Consider the following 25,098-nt stretch of genomic DNA (forward strand, 5'->3'; position numbering starts at 1 on the left):
TTGGAGCCAGAGTCGGAAGCACCCCCATGATTACTTCCTATTTGGAGCACAGCAGCTAGCAGGTTAGCTATGTTCATTTACAGTGGCTTGCAAAAGTATTCATACCCCTGGAACTTTTCAAATTTATAAAAAACACAAATTTAAACATTTTTTTATTTGCATTTTATGTGAATAAGTAACACAAAATGGTACATAAATGTGAAGTAGAAAGAAAATTATACATCATTTCTAGATAAAAAAAATAAATTAAAAAAATACTAAACTGAAAAGTGCTTTGTGGAACCGCCTTTTGCTGCAATTACAGCTGCAAGTCTTTTTGGGTATGTCTCCACCAGCTTTGCATACCTACAGGCTGAAATTGTTGCCCATTCTTCCTATCAAAACAGTTCAAGCTCTGTCGGATTTGAGGGAGACCGTTTGTGAACCTCAGTTTTCAGATCTTGCCACAGATTCCCAATTGGATTTAGGTCTGGACTTTGACTGGGCCATTCTAACACATGAATATGTTTTGCTTTAAAGCATTACTTTGTCACTTTGGATGTTTAGGATCACTGTCCTGCTAGAAGGTGAACCCCCGCCCCAGTCTCAAGTCTTTTGCAGACTCCAACAGATTTTCTTCCAAGATTGCCCTGTATTTAACTCCATCCATCTTCCGATCAACACTGACCAGCTTCCCTGTTCCAGCTGTGAAACGCACCCCCACAGCATGATGCTGGCACCACCGTGTTTGACTGTGGGGATGGTGTGTTCAGAGTGAGGTGCTTGTTTGATAGGTGTTAGTTTTCCTCCACACGTAGCGTTTTGCTTTTAGGCCAAAAAGTTCCATTTTGGTCTCATCAGACCAAAGCACCTTCTGCCACATGTTTGCTGTGTCCTCCAAGTGACTTCTAGCGAACTGTAGACAAGACTTCTTTTGGATGGTGTGCATCAATGGTTTTCTTCTTGCCACTCTTCCATAAAGACCAGATATGTGTAGTGCACGACTAATAGTTGTCCTGTAAATAGATTCCCCTATCCCCTCCCCGAACCGCCACCTTAACGTGGTGGAGGGGTTTGAGCACCCGAATGATCCGGGGAGCTATGTTGTCGGGGGCTCCATGCCCCTGGTAGGGTCACCCATGGCAAACAGGTCCTTGGAGACGAGGCTGACTAAGAGCGGTTCAGAAGCCCCCATGAAGAGTAATACAACAATGCCAGTTATGTCGCCTGGACTGGCGTTACTGGGGCCCCACCCTGGAGCCAGGCCTGGGGTGGGTGCTCGGCAGCGAGCGCCTGGTGGCCGAGCCTTTCCCCATGGGGCCAGGCCGGGCCCAGCCCGAAGGAACGACGTGGGGCCATCCTCACATGGACCCACCACCTGCGAGAGGAGCCATGAGGGACGGGTGCTGAGAGATCTGGGCGGCAGTCGAAGGCGGGGACCTCGACGACTGGATCTCCGGACATGGAGACTAGCTCTGGGGACATGGAATGTCACCTCGCTGGGGGGGAAGGAGCCTGAGCTTGTGCGGGAGGTTGAGCGTTACCGGCTAGATATAGTCGGCCTCACCTCCACGCACAGCTTGGGCTCTGGAACCCAACTCCTTGAGAGGGGCTGGACTCTCCATTTCTCTGGCGTTGCCCGCGGGGAGCGGTGGCGAGCTGGTGTGGGCTTGCTCATTGCCCCACAGCTCAGCCGCCATGTGTTGAAGTTCACCCTGGTGAACGAGAGGGTCGCGTCCCTGCCCTGCCTACAGGCCAAAACAGCAGTGTGGAGTACCCGGCCTTCTTGGAGTCCCTGGGAGGGGTACTAGACAGTGCACCAACCGGGGACTCTGTTGTTCTCCTGGGGGACTTCAATGCCCATGTGGGTAATGACAGTGACACTTGGAGGGGTGTGACTGGGAGGAATGGCCTCCCTGATCTGAACCCGAGTGGTGTTTTGTTATTGGATTTCTGTGCTAGTCACAGTTTGTCCATAACAAACACCATGTTCGAGCACAAGGGTGTCCATCGGTGCACGTGGCACCAGAACACTCTAGGTCGGAGATTGATGATCGACTTTGTTGTCGTATCATCTGATCTCCGACCACGTGTCTTGGACACTCGGGTGAAGAGAGGGGCTGAGCTGTCAACTGGCAGCTCAACTGGCAGCTCTCCGGGTGGGTGGTGAGTCTCTGCCTCAAGTGGAGGAGTTCAAGATTGACAGGTGGATCGGTGCAGTGTCTGCAGTGATGCGGTCGCTATATCGGTCCGTTGTGGTGAAGAAGGAGCTGAGCCCAAAGGCAAAGCTCTCGATTTACCGGTCAATCTACGTTCCTACCCTCACCTATGGTCACGAGCTCTGGGTAATGATCGAAAGGACAAGGTCACGGATACAAGCGGCTGAAATGGGTTTCCTCTGCAGGGTGGCCGGGCGCACCCTTAGGGATAGGGTGAGGAGCTCGGTCACACGGGAGGAGCTCGGAGTAGAGCCGCTGCTCCTTCACGTCGAGAGGAACCAGTTGAGGTGGCTCGGGCATCTGCTCAGGATGCCTCCTGGACGCCTCCCTAGGGAGGTGTTCTGGGCATGTCCCACCGGGAGGAGGCCCCGGGGAAGACCCAGGACACGCTGGAGGGACTATGTCTCTCGGCTGGCCTGGGAATGCCTTGGGGTCCCACCGGAGGAGCTGGAGGACGTGTCCGGGGTGAGGGAAGTCTGAGAGTCCCTGCTTAGACTGCTGCCCCCGCGACCCGGCCCCGAATAAGTGGAAGAAAATGGATGGATGGATAGATTCCCCCATCTGAGCTGTGGATCTGGTCAGATTTTCCAGTTACCATGGGCCTCCTGGCTGCATCTCTTATGAGTGCTCGTCTTGTTTGTTCTGTAAGTTTTGGTGGAAGGCCATGTCTGGGTAGGTTTGCGGTTGTGCTACAACAGGGGTCGACAACCTGATGCCGCGGAGCCGCAGGCGGCTCTTTCATCCTTATACTGCGGCTCTGCATGGCTTGAGAAAATACATTTTAAGTATTTAATTGAAGGATATTTTATTTGTGTTATTTCTATTTTATTGTAGTTTAGATTGGAAGATTATTGTGATCTTAAAATATTAAAATAAAATTATATTTTCTTTTTCTTTTTTGTTGATCAAAATAAGCATCACACTCGCGGAACAATGTTAAAAACAAACACCGCTCACGCCTCACAGACACAGCTTACAGTCCTGTGTAAAGACACAGCCCTGATTTTCAGACGCTGTGCAGAGGTTTGGGAGCAGGAGGATCTTCCCCGATGTAACTTTCGCCTGTCCATCATGACACGCTAATAAGCTTGTCCGTAGATATATAATGAAAATCCTGAGAAGAATCGCCACAGAAATCCATTTGATATAATGGCAAGTATATTGTATCTGTGCGAGATCTGCTGTTGTCCACCTCGATGAAGTATCACATATAATGTATCTGACACGTTGCCCAAAAGTAGAGCCACAATCGAGTGAAAATAAGCCAAAAAACAAGAGTCTTTGGAGAAGTTGGTTGCAGAGGGGAAAAGGCCAACTGAGGAAACAGAAGAGGAGCCTACAACCTCCAAGAAAAAGAAAGCAAAATTTTACAGAAATACCAGGAGTCCTACTTAAAATATGGGTTTGTCACTACAGGTGACTCTCACGCGCCGAGTCCACTCTGCGTAATAAAAAGCAAACGAGGCAATGGAACCTTCAAAACAGCTTCGGCACATGGAGACTAAATACCCTGGATTAAAAGATAAGCCTTTAGAGTTTTTGGAAAGAAATTGTGGAGCAGACTGGACATAAGAAATCACAATGCGGGAGTGTCTCCCATCGATGGGACCACCTTATCACAAAGAAACAAGCGCAGGGCTCCCACTGATTCAGCAGTATAGTGAGTTGTATTCTTTATTCACTTAAATTATTTTTGCCATATTTATGTGCCACACGTAGAGGGATGGTCTGTGAAAATAAAACCTACATTATTCCGGTCCATGGTGCAAAAAATGTTGGGGGACCCCTGTCATAAGCACACTGTAGCTGTTTACACAAAGCGTAAAGGTAAAAAAAACAAACAAAAAAACAATATCTACAGTGTTATCTTCATCTTGGATGTCCAAAAATATTTGCGGCTCCCAATGTTTGTTTTTTGTTTTTTTTTCCGTGGAAACTGGGTCCAAATGGCTCTTTGGCTGTTAAAGGTTGCCTACCCCTGTGCTATACTCTTTCCGTTTACAGATGATGAATTGAACAGTGCTCCTTGAGATGTTCAACGCTTGGGAAATCTTTTTAGATGCAAGCCCCACATTAAACTTCACCACAACATTTTCGCTGACCTATTTAGTGTACTTCTTTGACTTCATTTTGTGGTTTGCTCCCCAACACTCTCTTAACAAACTTCTGTGGCCTTCACATCACAGCTGCATTTATACTGAGACAAGATTACACACAGGTGGGATTCTTTTAGTCATTAGGTCAACATTCAATCTTTCCAAAATCATCAGGCAACTTCTAAAAGCAATTGGTTGCATTCAAGAAAAAGGGGGCTAAATACTTTTGTACACTGCACTTTTAAGTTTTTTTATTTTAAAGAAATATAGAAATCTTGTGTAAAATATTTCCTTCCACTTCACACTTGTGTGCCATTTTGTGTTGCTCATTCACACAAAAAATGCTACGAAAATCTATTTAAATTTCTGTTTGTGTATATATACAGTTGCAAAAGTGGAAAAAGTTCCAGGAGTATGAATATATATATTGTCACGTCACAGTCTATGATTTGAATATAAAATATAAACAAAAATATTATTTAACATTTTTCTTTCAAAACAAAGTTCAACAAACAAGTGATATTGAGTCAGTCGTAGCCCCATAAATATATTTTATAAATACATTTTATACAGTGTTGACAGGCTGACAGATAGCGATGGCCAGCCTACTTTTTCATAGAGTGGACAGTGATGGGTTTTAAACTCATCACCTATTATGAAACAGCTGTAATATGAAATCAGACCAGACTGGACTATCAGACCGTATCACCATGTTTGTACTGTTATCACTATGTGTTGGATACACAGCAAACCAAACTTGGTATTCACAAGCCAGGAAACTGAACGTCTTGCTCCTTTAATACGGTCTTCAAGTCAGCTTTCAATTCATTACAATTGTGGTGTGAAAAGCTCGAGTGAAACTGGAAAAACAAACATAAATGCACATTAGCATGTGCAAGATAAAGTAAATGCATCAGAAAAATAGCAAACTTCACAAAGTGCTACTTTAAGGAGTCACATTACATTTTCGCGATCATTTTGTATGCTAATTAGGCTGTTAATAAGCATGAATATAGGTATTAGTATGCTAATACATAGTGCTCCTGAGCTAGCAAGATCATGGGCTAGGTCTAATACCTGGTATTAACATGTGCTAAAACAACCTCTACAACAGAGCTTTTTAAACTTATTTAAATCACCAAAACACACATTAAACTTAAAGCCATTGCTTTCGTACATGTAGAAATGATTTGAAATACAAGATGAGCAGTTTTGGACATCAACAAGCAGGTTTATTTTAACAAGTATTTATATGGCTGAATTCTGCTGCTGTTACCCATAATGCATTGTGACCACTTCCTGAGGCCTTCAAAATAAAACACAAGTAACCTAAAACTAGAGTGCATAGTAACTATTTTTTTTTAACAAAATGGCTCTTTAGCATGAAATAGTAACAAATTAATTACTAAATTATTATAAAAATTTTCTGAAACTAACTTTTACTGTGGGCAGAACAACATTCTAGTCATTGTGAGAGGAAATGACGCATAGTCATTTTGGTACACATTTTTAAAATCTTCTGTTTGCTAGTGTGAGGTCCCATAGGGCACCGCAGTTTTAGATGATGTTCTCACTTGTTCTTCTTCTTGGCTTGTTCTACCCACGATTCAGACCCAATAACAATAAATACCAACTTCCTGAACCACACTGCCAAACGCAGGATGTTTTTAGTGTGTTGTAATTGTGTCTCCTTAATGTTAGTACTAAGGTATGAGAGAGCAATGCAAAAACACCCATACATTTGTATTGTGGAGCGTCTGGACAGTGTAGATGCATGGAACACTGTTGTCTTTTAGGGCATATGGAATTTATATGAGCCAAGCTGAAAGGAGAATACAGCAGGATCTGGGGAATGTTAAGTGAAGCGAACACTGGAGGGAGCCTTTTCCTCAAAAGTTACCTAATCATTAGGTTACAGCTGCATAAATCTGCTGTAAAAAGTTCTGTTTATGACCATTTGTGCCATTTCAGCATGTCTGAGCACCAACCAAAATTGCTCTGAAGGCCATATTTGGCCTTTGGGCCATAGTTTGCACACCCCTGGTCTAATAGGAACCATTTATGTTTATTTTGTTTACATTTGTATTTGTAATTTTCTTGTAGTAACATATCCAGTCCTTTTTTCTATATGGGTCTCAAAAGGCCAAGAGAAAAAGAGCAGCAGTAGTACTAATACTAGTCCTAGTATAGATGTCAGAGTGGGTAATGGAGACCAGAGGCAGGCCTGGGAAATATACAATGTGTGATTAAACAGCCACACCTAGTGGTCCGGGTTTGAAATGTTTTTCCTCAGTATAGTGTCAGTGGGTACATTACATACAAGACCTGTAGAAGTCAGACAGCTACGGTAATCCTATATTATGATCTGGTTTCTGGTGTGTGTGTTTATAAGCACAACTCAAACAGAAAGCACTCTGTTCTATCTTGTGTGATGGCATACATCACTCAAGGAAACACATGGATACACCTTCATTTAGATGATTTCAGCCCAGGAATTACCAATCTCTTCTGCACTAAAGGTAAAAGGAGCTGTTGAACTTAAAAACTGATGCTTCATGACATCACAAGTTAGAACAGAGCATTTTGAGCTTTGGAGATGTAAACAGACTAATAATAAAGCGTTACTCAAACATGTGTGAATGAAGCAAAACACAACTCCAATTATGTTTTTGAGGAGGTAACAGCATTATAACATAGATCAAAAAATAGCATAATATGGACCCTTTAAACAATGGAATTTTGGAGTAACTGTTGTATTTTGGAGGATAATTCAAACAGAAATCTGATTACTCACATCAGATCTTTCAGTAATCGGATAACACCAGAAATCAGATAATGATAACATTTGTGGTGTGTATGTGAACATAGCCCCTGTCTGTGAAGCCTATAGTAACTGTTGAGTGTTGTGTTTCAGCCCAAAGCCTGTGCTCAACACTGCTCCATGTTCTTGATGGTGAATGAAATTTTTAGGTAAGTTTTGCAAATGTGTTATAATTATGTTTTCTCAAAAGCATAATGTGATGGTCTTAACATATATGATCACATTTTGTCGATTCCAGATCTGCTCTTAAACAAATGGAACAAAATGAGTTTTTAAAATGTTTCATCAAAACATTCACAATGTGCTTCCTAAAAGAACTGGCAATGAAAGAACCACGGGTATGTTTTTTTTTAAATCCTACTTTACATTACTGTATTGTAATGTGATTTCTTACAGCAGCCCTATTGTGTTTGTGTGTGCTGTATAATTTCTGACACCCGTGGATCATTGTTATAATTTGCACATTTGAAATCACAATATTCATCTAAAATGACTTAATAAAAAAAAAAAAAGTCCACTGACTTCCGTGTTAGAAAACTGCAGTGCCCAATGGGAGATGACCTTGCCGTAAGCGTCATCACAACTCATGCTGTCTACCCCTCCTATGGACAGCACATGACACTAGCAAGCAGCCCATTGTTTTTAATTTGTACCAAAAGACTATGAAACGTAGCCGAATCCCACGATTAACAAAATACAACTGGAGAAGGTAATCAACATGACAGTGGACATGTACCAGTGGAGTTGAAAACGGGGGTTCATCAGCAAAATAGAGTCTTGAAAATAAGATATTAAAGATTACTCAAACATGAATCACTCCAAATGCAACTTCAGAGGCTCAATGAGAAGAAAAGAGCACGGAGTATTAAATGGTAACATTTTTTTCTCACACAGAAGAAGCAAGATTTAATATACAATAGTGTCTGATCTAAATGGTCACTACCCCCCAGCAACTACAGCCAATCATGAATCAGTGCTAGTGCAGCCTTTGCAGCTCAGTGAGTGAATTCTGGAGGCTCTGAGCTTTCACATGAGGGCTGTCCCTATAGTGAGAATGAGACATACTTGTCTGTCTCTCTGTCTGCACACACTCTCTGGAAACACAGGCTCAGTTGTGATTACAGTAACTTTTAAACCAGTTTGAGCTCAGGTTACACACAGTTCATTTAACAATTTTCAAGACACATTAAACATTTTGATTATGTTGAAATGCCATATGCACAAAAGCTTAAAATAATTGGCTACACTAATAATTGGCACACTATGCATCATATCCTCCGAGTATAAAGTCTGTTATAATATAGGGATGCACCAAACCAGACTTTTCAGTTTTGATATTGATACCGATACTTTGGCGTTAAGTATCTGCCAATCTCCGATATCAACCGATACAAGAGCAGAGACTGAAAATATAATTTATTTCCTTAACCCTAAACTCAATAAGCATGAGGTAAAAATCATCCAAATGTGTTTTGTAACTGTTTATCATTTAAAGGTTTTATATTGCATAAAATAGACTCTTGTGAGCTTTAAACTATGTTATAATCCTGTTACCTCCTCAAAAATATATCTGGAGTTGTGTTTTGTTTCATTCACACGTTTTAGTAACAATTTATTATTAGTCTGTCTCCATCTCCAAAACTCAAAATGCTCTTTTCCACCTTACAATTCCAGGGCTAAAGTCATCTGGTGAAGGTGTATGGAGCTTAAAAACACAGTGGAGCACTTCCTGTATTAGCACATGACATCATTTAACATGTATGAATGAAACAAAACACAACTGCAGGTATGTTTGTAATGAGGAAACAACATTAGAACAGAGTTCAGAAAATAGTGTAATGTGTGGGCCCTTGTAATTGGACTGTTGGTGGCACATTTATTTAAAACACATAGTTGAAAACACCAATTGAATTCACATTTTATAACTAATAATCTTGTTTCAAGTGCACGCTTCTGACCATTTTGATCATGGACCTCCATCCACTACAACTGACCCAAAATACCAAACCAGATCTGGTCCGTTTGATTCATGGCCTGTTTCATGCTATTCCAACTACCCCACATCTTTTTTTTCACATCCATTAACCAGTAGATGGCAGTACTACAGTGCTTTTCCACCCCACCTGCTTTTAACTGCTATTGATGCAGGACACTAAACGCCACCTATTACACGCTACATTAGCTGTTGGCACCTCCTGTATCGCGGTTACACAAGCTCTCATTCCACACAGCATTTCTCAGCCTTTCAATGCCCCATGATGTACGAGCTAGAGGAGGATGGATTTCTAATCATTAAAGCATGGGGTTAAAAAAAAAAAAAAAGCTAAAACTGCAGATATTTATTTCAATAAGTATCAAAACTAGAAAAAACATATTACCAGCACAAAGACTTTAGACATTTATCTCTTGTTGTGTGTGGGAAAAATTAATGATTTTATTTGGTGAAAATTGCAATTCCCCATGTATGAATATTTTTATGTTATTGTGATTGACACAGTGTCCATAACTGTGAGAAGACTTCTCTCAGCCCTGACATTTCCTCCAGCTCCTCCAGTGGGACCCATAGCCTTTTTAAAGAAGTGGATTAAGGGAATGTGACGTCACCCATAGCGTTCAGGTCCAGTTAAATTAAGTAGTTAGTAGTAGTAGTTAGTAGTAGTTATGGGGGGCATTTGGAGCCAAGTTCTGACCACAAGTATCATAGCAACCATAGATCCAATCCGGAGCGAGGCTGTTAAAACTGCACCTCTGCTAAACCAGAGGTGCACTTTGACAGTGTTTAGCAACGCGGTCAATCAAACCTGTTGCTAACACTAGCAGGAGCGACCTCAGAGAAAGAAGGCGCCTGACTCGTCTTGTTATTAATGTTCATGTTTTGATTTATGGACACAATACTGAAATAAAAAACCCAGGATCGTGTTGAGCAGGTTCGTACAAACACTTTAAGACCAAAATGACGAGCCTCACTGCAGCAGTGACAGGGAGAGGGGACACAGTTTTCAATGTTAAGTGAATTGGAGCCAGAATTTATGGAGCCAGAAGCATGTTCATGATCGCTTCCTGTTTGGATATACAGTTTATGGTGGGACCCAATGGCGACCACTTGTATCTACCATCTTGTCCTTTTGGTTATTACCCAAAGTTAGATTTTGATCATGGTTTTCATTCAGCCTTGTTATTGTCATCTCTTAACTGTTCCATCCATCCATTTTATTCCGCTTACCCGGAGCCGGGTTGCAGGGGCAGCAGTCTAAGCAGGGACTCCCAGACTTCCCTCACCCCAGACACGTCCTCCAGCTCCTCCGATGGGACCCCCCAAGGCGTTCCCAGGCCAGCCAAGAGATATAGTCCCTCCAGAGTGTCCTGGCTCTTAACTGCTTGTTTAATTAGGCCCGAGCCCATACAGGGCGTAGGGCAGGAGTGTTCACTACATCGATCGCGATCTACCAGTCGATTGTGAAGGCATTTTGGGTAGATCACGTCCCGTCATCCATCCAGTCACATGACTAATATACAGGACAACCAGTCAGATTACACCTGACCCTAGGTCACACATAAACAAGCGTGAGTTAGTTTAACCCTATAGTGTCAGATCCTATCGTCGCTGATAGAGCGCGGTTGCGGACTTTCCAGCAGCGTAACTCTGCAACTAGTTGTGCTCTCATGTAAATTCAAATGGCGTCTCAAAGCGGAGACATGGGGCTATCTAAATATTTTACCAACATTACGGTAATCTGCCTCTGTTGTCCCTCGAAGGTGACGAATGAGAGTGCGGGTGCTGCGGGGATTTTCCCAGTCATGTAGTCGATGCGTAAAAGAAAAAATACGGATGGATGTGTAAAATAGAAGTAGTTGTGTGAAAAAAATGCAGTAAATTCTGATACTTCGTTTAACATGTTTTTTATGGCTATAAAAAAAAGACAAAACCGTAATCAACATGATTAGCTCTGTTATCGCTTTCAAACGAAAAATGCAATTTTACTCCTGGCTGGCTGTCAGAAGCTACTGCCCGAACTATGCATCCCTCACTGATCCCATTCAGTGCAAGTCATCAGAGCAGTAATCATCATTCATGTAATTATGAGCATGTAAGAAGTTCAATTGTTTTGTGCAGTATTGTCTCATGACGTTGTGCAAGGTACATGAAAATGCACTGTACATGTAAGAATTCATAATACATTTACAAATAAATATATGTTTAACATTTTTGTATTAGGTGGTAGATCTTTCAGACCCGATCATTTTAAAAGTAGCTCACATACTGAAAAAGTCAGCACCCCTGGCGTAGGGCCTAAGCCCATGCACTCATCGTTGCAGACTGTTTTCACGAAGGTTCGCGCTTTGTCTGAGTTCCTATGTAAAAAAAAAAACAAAAAACAAAGAAACACCGATATTAACCTCATAGTTCTTTCAGCCCAGGGCCTATACTCCAAATTCACATAAGAAAACAGGGTACTATTAATCTCTTTATCACTTTATAGTAACTTCACATAGTATGAATGTTTACATACCTATACTCCTAAAATGAGAGATTTGTGTCCCTGTTGTGCATGTTGTTATTATTTCTGTCTGGTAGCCTGTTGTAGCAGACGATGGCTGGTGTGCACTGGAAGTCCCTAAACAATAATAAGTAATAAGTGTTCGTTATCCACTATATTTAGATAGACACATCGTAACATCAAAACCGAGGAATAAAACCTTGCCTGCCTATGCTATTATTATTAGGCCTGAGCCTGGGACAACGTCCTGGCAAGGGACTCATTAAAACTGCGTCCGGAGCATGGAAAATGGCAAAAATCAAGTAGTAAACACGCCACGACATGCCAGTGAGTGGTGTCAAAAATTAGAACTCGACGAGCTCTAATTGTCACAAAAGACAAAAGGAAAAAATAACAAAAGACGACTCTGTAGCGCCACCTCAAACTTTGATTTTCATGGGGCCAATGGGAGCCCGATTCGGAAAAAGTCATCGTAAAAATCTGAAACTCACATCAAAAAATAGAACGTCTCGGGATATGACAAAAGTGATATTATGGCCCCACCCTCAAATGTACAGGAAGTCGGCCATATTGGATCAAACCTGGGAATGACAAAAGTGCACACCCTCGCATTCAGGACATCTCCTCGCAGTTTTCATCACAAACACTTCAAATTTGGCCAAATCCCACTAAACCCATGTGTGATTAAAGATTATCAATTATATTTTGAATATGACTTTGGGTGTGGTCAGGGTGAATTTTCAACAAAATCGCAATTTTGGATAATTTCAATAAAAATATTTCTCTTTCACACATTTTTTGTTGGGAAAATGCTAATACAGCGTTTATGCACATTTGTAAGCTGAATGTAATGATATGCAAATCGTGGCATTATTTCACAAAATGGCTCTCTAGCACCCTCTTCAAATTTCATTTTCAAAAATTCATAGAAGACAAACTATTTGTCTTGGACATTGTTAGGCGTGTTCTATCAAAATGACGACTGGATGTGATCAGTTCAAATCTCAAAAGTTTATTCCCCTGACAGTTACAATCTAATACAGTACCCGGGGTCAAATGATCTATCCCTCGTATGTGCAGCAGGCGGTCTGTCTGCCTTTCCCTGGCCCCGCAACATAAAAATGTAACATGCAACATGAATATGCAAATATTATGTTAAGTAGGTTGACGCCCCGGTTCCTCCTTCCGGCCTCGTTCACCTCTCCGGGTTGCACCAATCTGTTTTTCCGGCCTTGAGTCTCATCCGACCGCCTTGTCCCTGTAAAGGAGTGCCTACACAACCCCAACAGTTTCCCATAATCCATATCACACAATGTTGCCTTTAACATAGTTTCAGTGTTAGGACGTAGTGCTCAAACTTTAGTATAAACATGGTGCTTGTCAGACGACATGATTCACATCCTACAATGTTGCCTTAATTCGGTAAAAGAGTTTCTGCAAAGCACCAACTGTCTCCCATAATTCACGTTTTACAATGTTACCTTTAACCTAGTTTCAATGTTAGTACAGGGTGCTTTTAGACGACCGTTATATGTGATGTCCCTAAGAAACTTTATTCAATCAATATGCATTCCATATTTTTGATATATGTATTTGTAATGCAACTCAGAAGCTTTATTACTTGACATCCCCTTCATTTCCCCCTTTTGACCTCTTCTAAGAGCTCACATCCCAGAGCAAGGTAACATCATGTGGCACCTGGTCCCCTCCGTCATCCTCCATACTCAACAAAGGATACTGTCCCCTCTGGTCCGGACGAACTGCAGTGTTAATGACCTTACGACACAGGGCACGAATGCAAGGCACACAACAACATCCCACCAGTGCAAATGTAGCAAGCACGGCGACCAATGAAGTAACCAATGAGACAACCAGACCTTTCCATTTATCCAATACATTATTTAGCCACGTGTTCATCGGGTTGTCCACCCCAGCTGCATCGTGCATCTCTCTAGACAACATGCGCAGGCCTTCTAGAGCCTTGGTCACCGACCCATCCGGAGCTGTGTTATTAGGAATAAAGGTACAACATTGATCGTTAAAAATATGACAAACCCCGCCTTTCTCTGCGAGGAGCATGTCTAGGGCCATTCGGATTTGAAAAGCGGCCAAGGATGTAGGGTGAAGCTGATCGGCCGAACCTTCTACTAGTGAGGTTACTAAGCCTTAGCAAATTATAGTAAATATAATTGATGCAGTCCACATTTTTGTTTGGTGTGATTGGGAAAATTGCAGCAATTAGAGGTATATTTTCAAAGCCGGCTGCTATTTGGTCCGCTAATTTATATTCATCAGGGACCCCTCTAGGAATACCAATAGCGTCAATATAAGTGGGGTTGTTTTGGTCTAGAAGTTCTGGCATCACTGAACATTTAGCCCTCCGGGGGTGGGGTAGAGTCTTGTTAAGGTGTCCCCAGAGGGTGATGGGCATAATTAGCCGCACCATAGCACAAATGCCCGTGAATTTTGCCTTCAACTTGTACCTCAATTGCATGTCTCCGCACAGCCAATACAGATCTCCCCATATCCTGGTGTAGGGCACTGGATTTGGCAGCTGCACCACGTGTCCACACCAGTCTTCTGGAAGGTCTCCCCACTGCAAAGATTCATGATCGCCTTTAGTAGAATTGAAACAGATATAATTAGCTCATACTGGAGTGAACATTGGGGGCTGCACAGGCTTTTTCTGGAGAGGGTATCATTTGGACAAGTCAATACATATTTCATTCTCTTTAGTGTTATTACTGTCAAATAGGTTCAACATACAATCATACCCATGATGATCGTCTAGGTGAATTGGCGCAGGGTGGGTCTTCAGAGTCGGTCTGGCCGATGAGCACACAATACAATCTGTAAAGTTGGTCACTTTGTATAGTTAACACTGGGGGGACAACCCTTTTTTTTTTTACAGGGCATTTGGAGTCTTGCAATAAACAATGGAACATAAATCAAATTGGAATGTACTGGATGACCCCTTGGTGTCCTGTATGGTCATTTTGACATACTTATCACATTCTGAGATTGACCGTGGGTCACGTTTTAGGAGAATCTTTTCCAGATTGCTTTGTACATGTTTCTGAACTGCTTCCCAGAGAAGGATGGCGAAGACGACCAGCATACCCACAATGATTATCACCATCATCCCACATTTCCCCCTTTTGCTCTGGGGGAGCCCCTGGTAGTCTAAAATAGCCATATAAGCATGTGTGAGTGTACTTAACCTTCCGCCAGGACGTATTACCAAACCATGTACAGGAGGAGAGACCAAAGCCTAACACCACACCTGGAGTTTAAAACCGTCGAACGTCACCGGAGCAAACAAAATACACCTATGGAAATATGTAAAAAGAAAGCAAACAAACAGACAAACACCAAAAATTCAAGGGTCCACCGATCTGATATGTGTTAGATGAAACCACTTATGGCTTTTGCCTTCCAACTGAACAGCCCTGTCGGTGCGAGCAGTCACTCTGTAGGGACCAGTCCAGCGTGGTTCAGACCACTTACGAGACAGAACTTTCAGATAGACCTCAGAGGGTGGAGAGCCGTTCCGACACCTGAGAAGAAAAACTAGATAACAGATGCTGCAATTGATTCCAGTATGGCTTGTACTGGAGATTTGGAAGGGGCACCTCTTCCTGTGGTACCAATGTAACCCCTGGCCCTGGCATCAAACGTCCAGTGAGCAAGTCATAAGGAGAGAAACCAGTAACTTTGTTAATAGTCTGTCTAACTGCCAGAAGAGCCAGGGGTAGGACCTGGAGCCAATTAAGCACTAAAGCGGAACAGATCTTAGCCAATTTGTCTTTTAGAGTGCGGTTCATGCGTTCAGCCCGTCCTTAACTTTGAGGATGATACACAGAACCAAATTTATGACACAGACCTAGCATTTTTTTCAACCTTTTGAAGAGCATGGTTGTGGAAATGTCTACCATTATCAGACCTAATCAGAGCTGGAAAGCCATGAGTAAGAATATAATGATTAATCATGACCTTGATCACAGAAGAGTATCCTCACGGTTCACAGGATAGGCTTCAGGCCAGATACATTCTAAGCTGATTTTTATTCAGTTTAGGTTAGTTTACCATTACCAGTCACCAGGGGGTTCTCAGAGACTCTGGACCTATTGGGAAAGAACTATAGACTTAAGTTAGTCAGTGCTTTGTAATCAAGATCTTATGAATTTGAAGATTTTTAAGGACACTTGTTTCAGGTTGCTGGACCTGTTGGGAGAGAACTGTAGAGTTAAATTAGTCAGTGCTTAGTAATCAAGATCTTACGAATGTGAAGATTTTTAAGGACACTTGTTTCAGGTTGGATAGGAGTGTCCATCCTTTTCCTAATTAAGATCTCATGTAAAGAGAAATCAAGAATGCTGGCTGTGGATCACGTTGCCATCAGCGCTAATGGCAAAGCATCCAACCAGGTAATTCTGGTAAAGTTCATGATTTGTTTCCCCATTTGCTCAATTGATGAGGCCCCCCTCTATAAAATATAGCCATATGTAACAGTCTGTCAGTTGTCAGGTGGTCTGTCATGACACTTATTTGTCCTGTTGGTTACATATTTGGTACATATTTGTCATATCTGTGCAAGTCCAAATACTGAGCTCGTACACAGTCAATAACCTGCCAGTGTCTATCAGTTCTATTGAATGTTCAGTTTTTTTATGCAGTGCTGGTGGTAAATCCCCTCTGTACCTATTGAGAGGCATCAGTGTGTATAAGATGCCATAATTACTGCTTTAACCATAAATGTCCTTTGTTAATGGCAAGTTTAGCTGTATATTGTACTAATTGCAACCTCCTTGTCCAGCTTAGCCCTATGTTATATGAACTGCAACCTCCCCCCTTTTTAACAACTTTATTTTATCTGATCAACATTCATATAATTCAAACCATTCATAGCAATAATTTATCCTATTTGCAAATACTTAACATTATTTAAAACCAGGTTTTGATTAAGATTTGAATGGGACTTATTTCTTTCAGATTTTCCTAGTGTTTAATTAACTTTAAATTTAGACACATTCATACTGCTGAACATTTTTTTTTTTTTTTTTTTGTCAGATGTATTGAAATGGCTTTATTGTGACTACCCTATTTAGTTGTTGTTATTAGCTCAACAATTGTTTTACAAGCATTAAAAAGCCACTGTCTTATGTACTGAATATAATTCAGTTTAAAATACAAATTTCAAACACATTTCAGGAGCATTAACATTTTGATCTAATATAAAGTATCATAGTATATGAACTAAACATTTACACCAAACAATTTAAAGCCTTTCAGACCCCAGCAGTCTCAGATTTCATATATAATAAAGCTACATATTTCTTTCCACATTGGAAATTCTACTGTTTAAAAACTTTGGTTTCTAATTTTGTTAATTGTGGCCATTCTAAATACCGTTTCAAATGCGCTGCATATGCAGTACGTAGCAGCCCCAGTTTAACAGCGCTGACGTACAATGAAAAGAAATAGCCTAAATAATGTTATATTGGTAAATGATTATTTTCAGGAATGGAGGAAAACTGCTTCAAATAAATGAATACAATTCTAAATTTTGTAATCGGGTTAAACACAAAATATTTGACTGTGTGGATCCGAGAACAAGCTCCAGTCATGAGTGCCCAGGCAAACACAGCCCAAATGCAGCAGCAGAGACAGTTTTATGGTGCCTTTAGAAGAGCAACAGAGCACTTGAAGCTTTTGATTCAGTTCATTCATTTGTCATGTGACCAGTAGTGGAGGAGTCCAGTCCACAGATGAGTTTCAGAGCCAGCAGGACTTTCTTTGGTTTTAGTTCAGTTCATGTTTCTCAGTGACGCAGCAGCCATGTTTAGACAGTCTTTAGACAACAGCAGAGCAGAGCCAGTCCAGGTCATGTGACCTTTCAGTTCAGAGCTGGAGAGATGCACCCAGAGCCACTGCACTCAGACCACGCCCACCCAGACACAACAGGCCAAAGACCCATCCCAAATCCACTTCAGTCAAAACTAAAATCTATTCAAAGTCTATTCCAACTTGTATGGACAAGTTGTTCATTTTCATCTCAAAAATGTGTAAACAGTTTGCATAAGAAATCTGTATCTATATTTACAATATCTTAAAGTTAAAGTGAGGAATTTTCAATAATTATAAAGACATGGTTTGAATTGTTTACTTAAATTTCAGCATGATCTAATTAAACAAAAATTCTTCTAAAGTTTATGTGAATGCTCAAATAAATCATTACTGTCAGATGAGTTTAAAACATACTGCTCTTTCTTTTTATATGTATACTTTTGATGAGTTAACTGTTCAGATAGTGCAGGATTCTGAGAGTATGGTGATCTCTCATGCCTGACCCATGTAGGAGGGGTCAAAAGGTCAGTGCCTTTTGCAGACATTGCCAGAGAAGCTAGATTTCTAAGAAAACAGAACAAAATCCAGTCAACTTGGACATTTAATTGTAAAGTATTCATTAAACTACTAGGATCTCCCGAGCAAGCCAAAGTTCTGTGGGTAAAGGACATTAGTGACTTGGATAAATTAAAATGAATGTGAAATTTTCAACAATTAATGCACTACATGACTGGGTCAAATAATAACTCATTCTTCGACACGGAGGATGGGATTTGGGAACAAAATGACAATGACTGTACCCATAATATACTGAATGAGACTGACCCTGATAATAACCTCTTCAGCGCACTGTCAGGAAACTGTAAATATCATCATGACTTGAAAGAAAGTATCCTGCCTTATAAAGATAATCAAGCTGAAATGCTATCTATAATACATTTTAATAGTCGGAGTTTAAACGCACATTTCCTTGAAATACAAAATTATCTCCAGCAACTAAATGTATCATTTGACATTATTGCTATTTCTGAAACATGGCTGCGAGATGAATCAAATAATGAATTTATTTTGGACAATTACATAATATATAACACTAAAAGGAAACATAAAAGTGGTGGGGGTGTGGCCATTTATGTCCATCAAAGTCTTAAAAGCAAACAGATTGACAACATGTCAGTAGCAATTGATAACCTTTTCGAATGTATCACTGTTGAAATTGAAATGTGCAAAACTAAGAATTTACGGGTGAGTTGCATTTATAGGGCTCCTGATTCAAATATAGACTTTTTTACTGAAACAGTCGAAAAGTTATTTTCAAATCCTTATGAGAAAGATCTAATTCTCTGTGGGGACTTCAACATTGATGTGTTGAAAGTGAACTCTCAGAGCCAAATTGAACATTTTGTTAATACAATGTATAGTATGATGCTGCACCCGAAAATAACCAGACCAACGAGAGTGACTGTACACAGTGCTACATTAATTGATAATTTTTTCACAAATATCATCAATGACAAAATGACTAGTGGAATATTAATCAATGATATTACTGACCACCTACCGATTTTTATGCTCTTTGAGGTTAACATCAAAAAAACATTCCAGTATGATACAAACACAGGTAATTATAGAAGGAAAGTGTCAAGTGAATCCATAAATGCTCTCAAGCAAAGTCTTAAGTCTCAAAAATGGGGAAAAACTCTAAACGCAAGTGACGTAGACACTGCATATAATAATTTTATAATCGATTTTAAATCATGTCTTGACCTCCATTGTCCTATGTTAAAAACAAAGCATATCAAACAAAAACAATGTAACCCATGGATGACGAGTGGCCTGGTTAACGCCTGTAAAAAGAAAAATATGCTATATAAAAAATTCATTAAGACTAAAACCAAGGAATCTGAAATTAGATACAAAAAGTATAAAAATAAATTAACAGATATAATGAGGAAATGTAAGAAAAACTACTATAGGACTTTGCTTGACAGCAACAAAAACAATATTAAAGGTTTCTGGAAAGTATTAAATGAGATCATTGGTGCAAGGCCAAAAAACAATTGCATTGCTGAATATTATAAACACAATGATAAAACAATCGTAAACATGCAAGAAGTGGCTGAAGGATTCAATAAGTACTTTGTCGAGATTGGGCCAGAACTTGCCAAATCAATTCAACCGCCTAGCAATACCCAGGGTGGACAAGCTGCTTCCTGCGGAAATCTAAATTCGAGTTCCTTTTTCCTCAGCCCTGTCGATGAGCTGGAGATCCTGCAGGTTGTGGGTCAGTTCAAGGGCAAAAAATCACAGGACTGTGATGGCTTGGATATGAGCTTAATTAAACACGTCATACATGAAATTGTTAAACCATTAAAACACATTTGCAACTTGTCTTTTGTAACCGCTAGATTCCCATCAAAAATGAAAATTGCAAAAGTACTGCCAATATTTAAAAATGGTGACAAACATTCTTTTGTTAATTACAGACCTATCTCTCTGCTGCCCCAGTTATCAAAAATTCTTGAAAAACTTTTCAGTGATAGACTCAACAACTATATCAATAAAAACAATCTTCTACACGAAAGCCAATACGGCTTTAGAGAAAACCGTTCCACTTCACTTGCAATGATCGACTTGGTTGAGGAGGTGAGCAATTGTATAGAAAAAAATAAATATGCTCTTGCAATTTTTATTGACCTAAAAAAGGCATTTGATACGATTGATCACTCGATCTTAATCCATAAATTAGAAAAAAATGGAATACGTGGCAACCCACTGCATTGGCTCATATCTTATCTATCAAACAGAATGCAATTTGTCCAGATGGGCGAGTATTCTTCCACTCTGAGGCACATCACTTGCGGTGTGCCTCAGGGTTCTATACTTGGCCCAATTCTCTTTCTACTATATATCAATGACCTGTGTTCGATCTCCAAAAAGCTTAAATTGGTGCTCTTTGCCGATGACACTACAATTCTGTGCTCTGGGAAAAACCTGCAACAGTTGATGGAAGAGGTCTCCAGGGAAATGAATAAACTAAAAGAATGGTTTGACTGTAATAAATTGTCGCTAAATTTGAAAAAAACTAAATTCATGGTACTTGGTAACAAAAAAATTGACACTGAACCCAAGATGACTATAAATAATGAAATCATTGAATGTGTGAGTGAACATAATTTCCTTGGAGTTATTCTTGATCATAAACTTTGCTGGAAGCCTCAATTAACTGCAGTAAAAAACAAGATAGCCAAATCCATCGCAATTATGAGGAAAACTAAATGTTTGCTGGATGAAAGAGCACTTTATACTGTATATTGTACATTAATATTGCCTTATCTTAACTACTGTATAGAGGTGTGGGGAAATACTTACAAAACAAATATTAATATTATATCCATTCTTCAAAAAAAGGCGATACGGATAATTCATAATGCTGGGTACAGGGAACATACAAACCCTCTGTTTCTTAAGTCAAAAATAATTAAATTTGAAGATCTAATCAAATTCAAAACTCTACAAATTGTATATAAAGCACGGTACAATCTGCTCCCAAATAATATCCATGGCATGTTTCAAATTAGAGATAATAAATACAATCTGAGGGGACAATTGAATCTTAGGAAACAGTGTGTTCGTACTACCCTAAAAAGTATGTTCATTACCCGACGTGGAGTTGATCTTTGGAATGAATTGGAAGAAAATTTAAAATGTAGTAACTCTCTAGTAAACTTCAAACGACTATACAGATTAAATATATTCAAAAACTATGCTACTAAAGAAGGATCATAGTAAAACTATGAATACTCATCATTTTGTTGGTTAATAATTCTGTCATTCATTATCTACTGCCGCAATGTACTTTGTATGAACTGTAATTTAGCGAGTCCTTACTCTACGTACACATTAGGCGCACACATTACATGCATGCACATGCACACCCGGTGTGTATGTGCATGTGTTTGAATGATACACACATACACTTTACTTGCATACACATGCACATGCACACCCGGTGTGTGTGTGCATGTGTATGGATGTTGTACACGTACACACTACATACATACACACACACATACACACGCACAGATGGTGAAGGTTTGGTGAAGGTTTGCCACTGCAATGTAATCTAAATGGTGTTATTTAGTTAAATATGGGGGGTAAGCGCACACAAGTATTTTACTTCGGCTTACTCCTTTTGAGCACAAACTTGGGATCTGGGTGTACACTGTTTTGTTTTTTGTTTGTTTTTTTTATAATGCTCAAATAAACAATATTCATTCATTCATTCATTCATTCATTCATTCATTCAGTTGGAACTCTATCATAACCTGTGTTTGGTAGATCACTTAATATGTAAACCTTTTGGCCTTGTAGATTTAGGTTTAACATCAGTTGTAAACGAAGTCTCATACAATGGTTTATCTATTTTTGTTTTTATTTTACTAGAAACCTCTTCTAGTATAGAACTTTGAGAATGCTTATCATCACTTCCAAATTGTATTGTTTTTCTTATTGATTCAGTGGGTGTGGGAGTTCTTGAGCCTTCAGTGCTAATGGCGTTCACATTAACAAATTTCAGTGTTTTAACATCATCTGGGTCAATCAGTTGCCCTGTCATAGATGTTGCTCCTCCTGCACTGTCATCACTGATTGCTTCCGTATTATCAGCAAGCATCGTGTTTACTATTTCGATAGCTTTATTTGTTGTAGGTTCTTCTATTATGTTTACTAATCCTGCTTTAACTAATACCAATGGACATTGTGGTGTTGGCTTTGATTCATTAGTATTTATCAGTGTTGGGGTGTAACAGCCCAAGTTTGTGAATTAGTAGCTTGAGTTAGTAATTTATGGGCCTCACTATAAGGTGAAAGGTCAGTATAAGAAGGAGGGAGAAATGCATCTTCCCCCTTCTTATCTAAGGTCGTTTCCCTTTCAGTTTTAGATTGCACCAATTGTATTTGTGGCGTCACTGTGGTGTATGTTATGTTAAAATCTGCCCCCCTCATTAAGTGGGGGAGGTATGCATTGCAAACAACTTTATTTTTTCTGGCTATATCCACTCTCTTTTTAAACTCCCCTATACATTTTTTGCCATTTCGCTCCCATTCAGCTTCAGTGAAATCACAAGCAGCATGGACAACCGTTTGAATATTCAGCAATTGTTCTTTTCTGGGATTTGGAGATGTGTCCTGTCCTATCAAACCTCTCACTTTACGCACATACCACAACTTTTCGTTCACTTTCTTTCTACCCTCTGTCCCAAACAAGAGTATATCTAAGGCATTAGTACATGCTTCTTTCGTCGTAGCAGGAGTAAACTTTGTCCCTCTATCGTCCATTGTCTAGTGGTGGAAAAGGTTCTCAATTTGGCCTTCAGGTGAGAGGGAAACAGGCAAATGCTGATGGGAGATAGCGGGGGTAGGGTTGAAAGAAAGGAGGGGGTGTATAGCTGAGTAAGGGAGTATGATAGGCAGGAGAGATAAGACTCACCCTAAAGGAACTATTCACTAAGAATTTACTTGAGAGCAAATAGTCAAAATCCTAATTGAGTAAACCCGCAACTGCTTTTCCACCACAGTCAGTCAGTCTGTTTGTCACTAAGTCTGTTTTACACACCTGTAATTTGGTCTATTGGGAATGAAAATGTTAATAAAACCTGTTTACATAAGCCTAATGTATGAATCCAAACCTTTCACCACAGAGATCCCTCTAGACCTAACCTTATCCACCCAGGCTTCTACGCAGAGGCCGAAGCGTCTGTGTGGGGTGGGGGTTCTAGCAGGATATGTGATTTTAGTTTTAAAGACCCGACACTCCTACACCCCAGTCTTTTTGCCTTTATTTTCTCCATCCCCAAATGCAGCCTACGCAGTCTCTACTCCAGCCAATACTCTATGTGATAAAGGCTAAAAATGAGGAGTCAGAGACCCAAGCCACCCACAGTGACCCAAAAAGAAGAAGAAGTTCTGTCCCTACCGGTTTATTCAATAGTGCTCAGCTGAGTGGGTCCCGGACCCAGGGCTCCACACCCCACACACGGTCCAACCGTGTCTTGGTCATAGGGCGCTCTACACCCTCAGAGTCCTACTCTGGCCAACAATAGAACCTAGTCTATTGTCAGTCGACCGGGCCTAATGCCACCTGGTCCCGGACCAGGATTTTCCCCCTAACACGGTCCCAGCCGTCTTGGTTATAAGGGCAAGTACGTTTCTTAGCAGTGACTACGTTCAATAGACTCTCGTCAGATTCTATTCCAAGAGGTAATTTGATTAAGAATTTAACTAGTTGCCCTCAGGGCCCAGCCCTGGCTGTCCAATAGACCCTGGTCTGCTGGCGGTCTCTCAACTGGGCCTAGCGCCACCTGGTCCCGGACCAGGATTTCTAATACCGGCTCATACTGTCCCTATGTGTTAGTAAATGTGCTTCATGCAACTTTACATGTGAAAGAACAAACTGGACTAGATAGGCCACCCAATTATATTCTAAATTTGCAAGACAGAGAATTACAGATTCATGTGACAGTGACAACCCTAATAAAGAATAAACTAAACTATGCAGAAATTTTATTAAAAAGGTTTTCTGCTTACCTTATTTTGGGGCCCCTGGTTGTCACCGACACAGTCATCAAACTTCACCTCGATATGCCCAAAGGTCCTCCAGAGCACTTTACACCATCACGGAAGGGGTCGCCAAAGTTGTAAGAAATGTTCGTTTCTGATGCAAGCGTCAAAGAGGACTAAGAGACTGAAATATAAGTCAGAAGGGTTTAATGAGTTCATCACAGGTAAAGTTAACAATGGAGCACTGGACTCTCAGGAAAGGATAGGAAGAGAGTCCTGAGATGTTTGTGTTTCCAGCTTTTATAGGTCTCCCAGTGTGTGAGGCGGGTCTTCCTCTCGGCAACATGTGGTTACACATTAAAAACCTTTTTGGCAAAATCCCTGAATGTGCGTTTTTAAGTCAATCAATCTCATTGTTTTATGACCCTCACAGGATGGGGGGCACTCAGTCCTTGGTGAACAGGGCCACAGATAAGAAGTGGCCCTGGTCCTAGGTGTTATCTTCTTGGCCCCAGTGCTGTAGATTGCTTTACAACCCTCTCAGGGTGGGGGTCTTTGGTGAGTAGGGCTACAGGCATCTGGGGGTAGTATTACATTGTTAAAAAATACCTTACAAGGAGGACTATTGGACGGCCTCAAAGAAATTCTGGCAAACCGTCCGACGCCTCAGGAGGGGGAAGCAGTGCTTCACCAACACTGTTTACAGTGCGGGTGGAGAGCTGCTGACCTCGACTGGGGATGTTGTCGGGCGGTGGAAGGAATACTTTGAGGATCTCTTCAATCCCACTGTCACATCTTCCGAGGAGGAAGCAGAGACTGGGGACCCGGAGTCGGACTCGTCCATCACCCTGGCTGAAGTCACTGAGGTGGTTGGCAAGCTCCTCGGTGGCAAGGCTCCGGGGGTGGATGAGATCCGTCCTGAGTACCTCAAGTTTCTGGATGTTGTGGGGCTGTCTTGGCTGACACGTCTCTGCAACATCGCGTGGCGGTCGGGGACAGTACCTGTGGAATGGCAGACCGGGGTGGTGGTCCCTCTGTATAAGAAGGGGGACCGGAGGGTGTGTTCCAATTACAGG

The 25,098-nt window shown here is 40.9% G+C and overlaps 1 protein-coding gene across 1 annotated transcript in view; it reads left to right on the forward strand.

The window, feature by feature from the left end:
- The window catches only part of fancc (FA complementation group C), a 77,206-nt gene that overhangs the window by 25,988 nt on the left and 26,120 nt on the right, over positions 1-25,098 (forward strand). Inside the window, exons 9-10 of the mRNA XM_055224342.1 lie at positions 7,209-7,264; positions 7,354-7,453. Coding sequence (XP_055080317.1) covers positions 7,209-7,264; positions 7,354-7,453 — 156 coding nt within the window. The remainder of the gene's footprint in view (positions 1-7,208; positions 7,265-7,353; positions 7,454-25,098) is intronic.

The sequence above is a fragment of the Periophthalmus magnuspinnatus genome, chromosome 9 (assembly GCF_009829125.3).
Source record: "Periophthalmus magnuspinnatus isolate fPerMag1 chromosome 9, fPerMag1.2.pri, whole genome shotgun sequence".
NCBI lineage: Eukaryota > Metazoa > Chordata > Actinopteri > Gobiiformes > Gobiidae > Periophthalmus > Periophthalmus magnuspinnatus.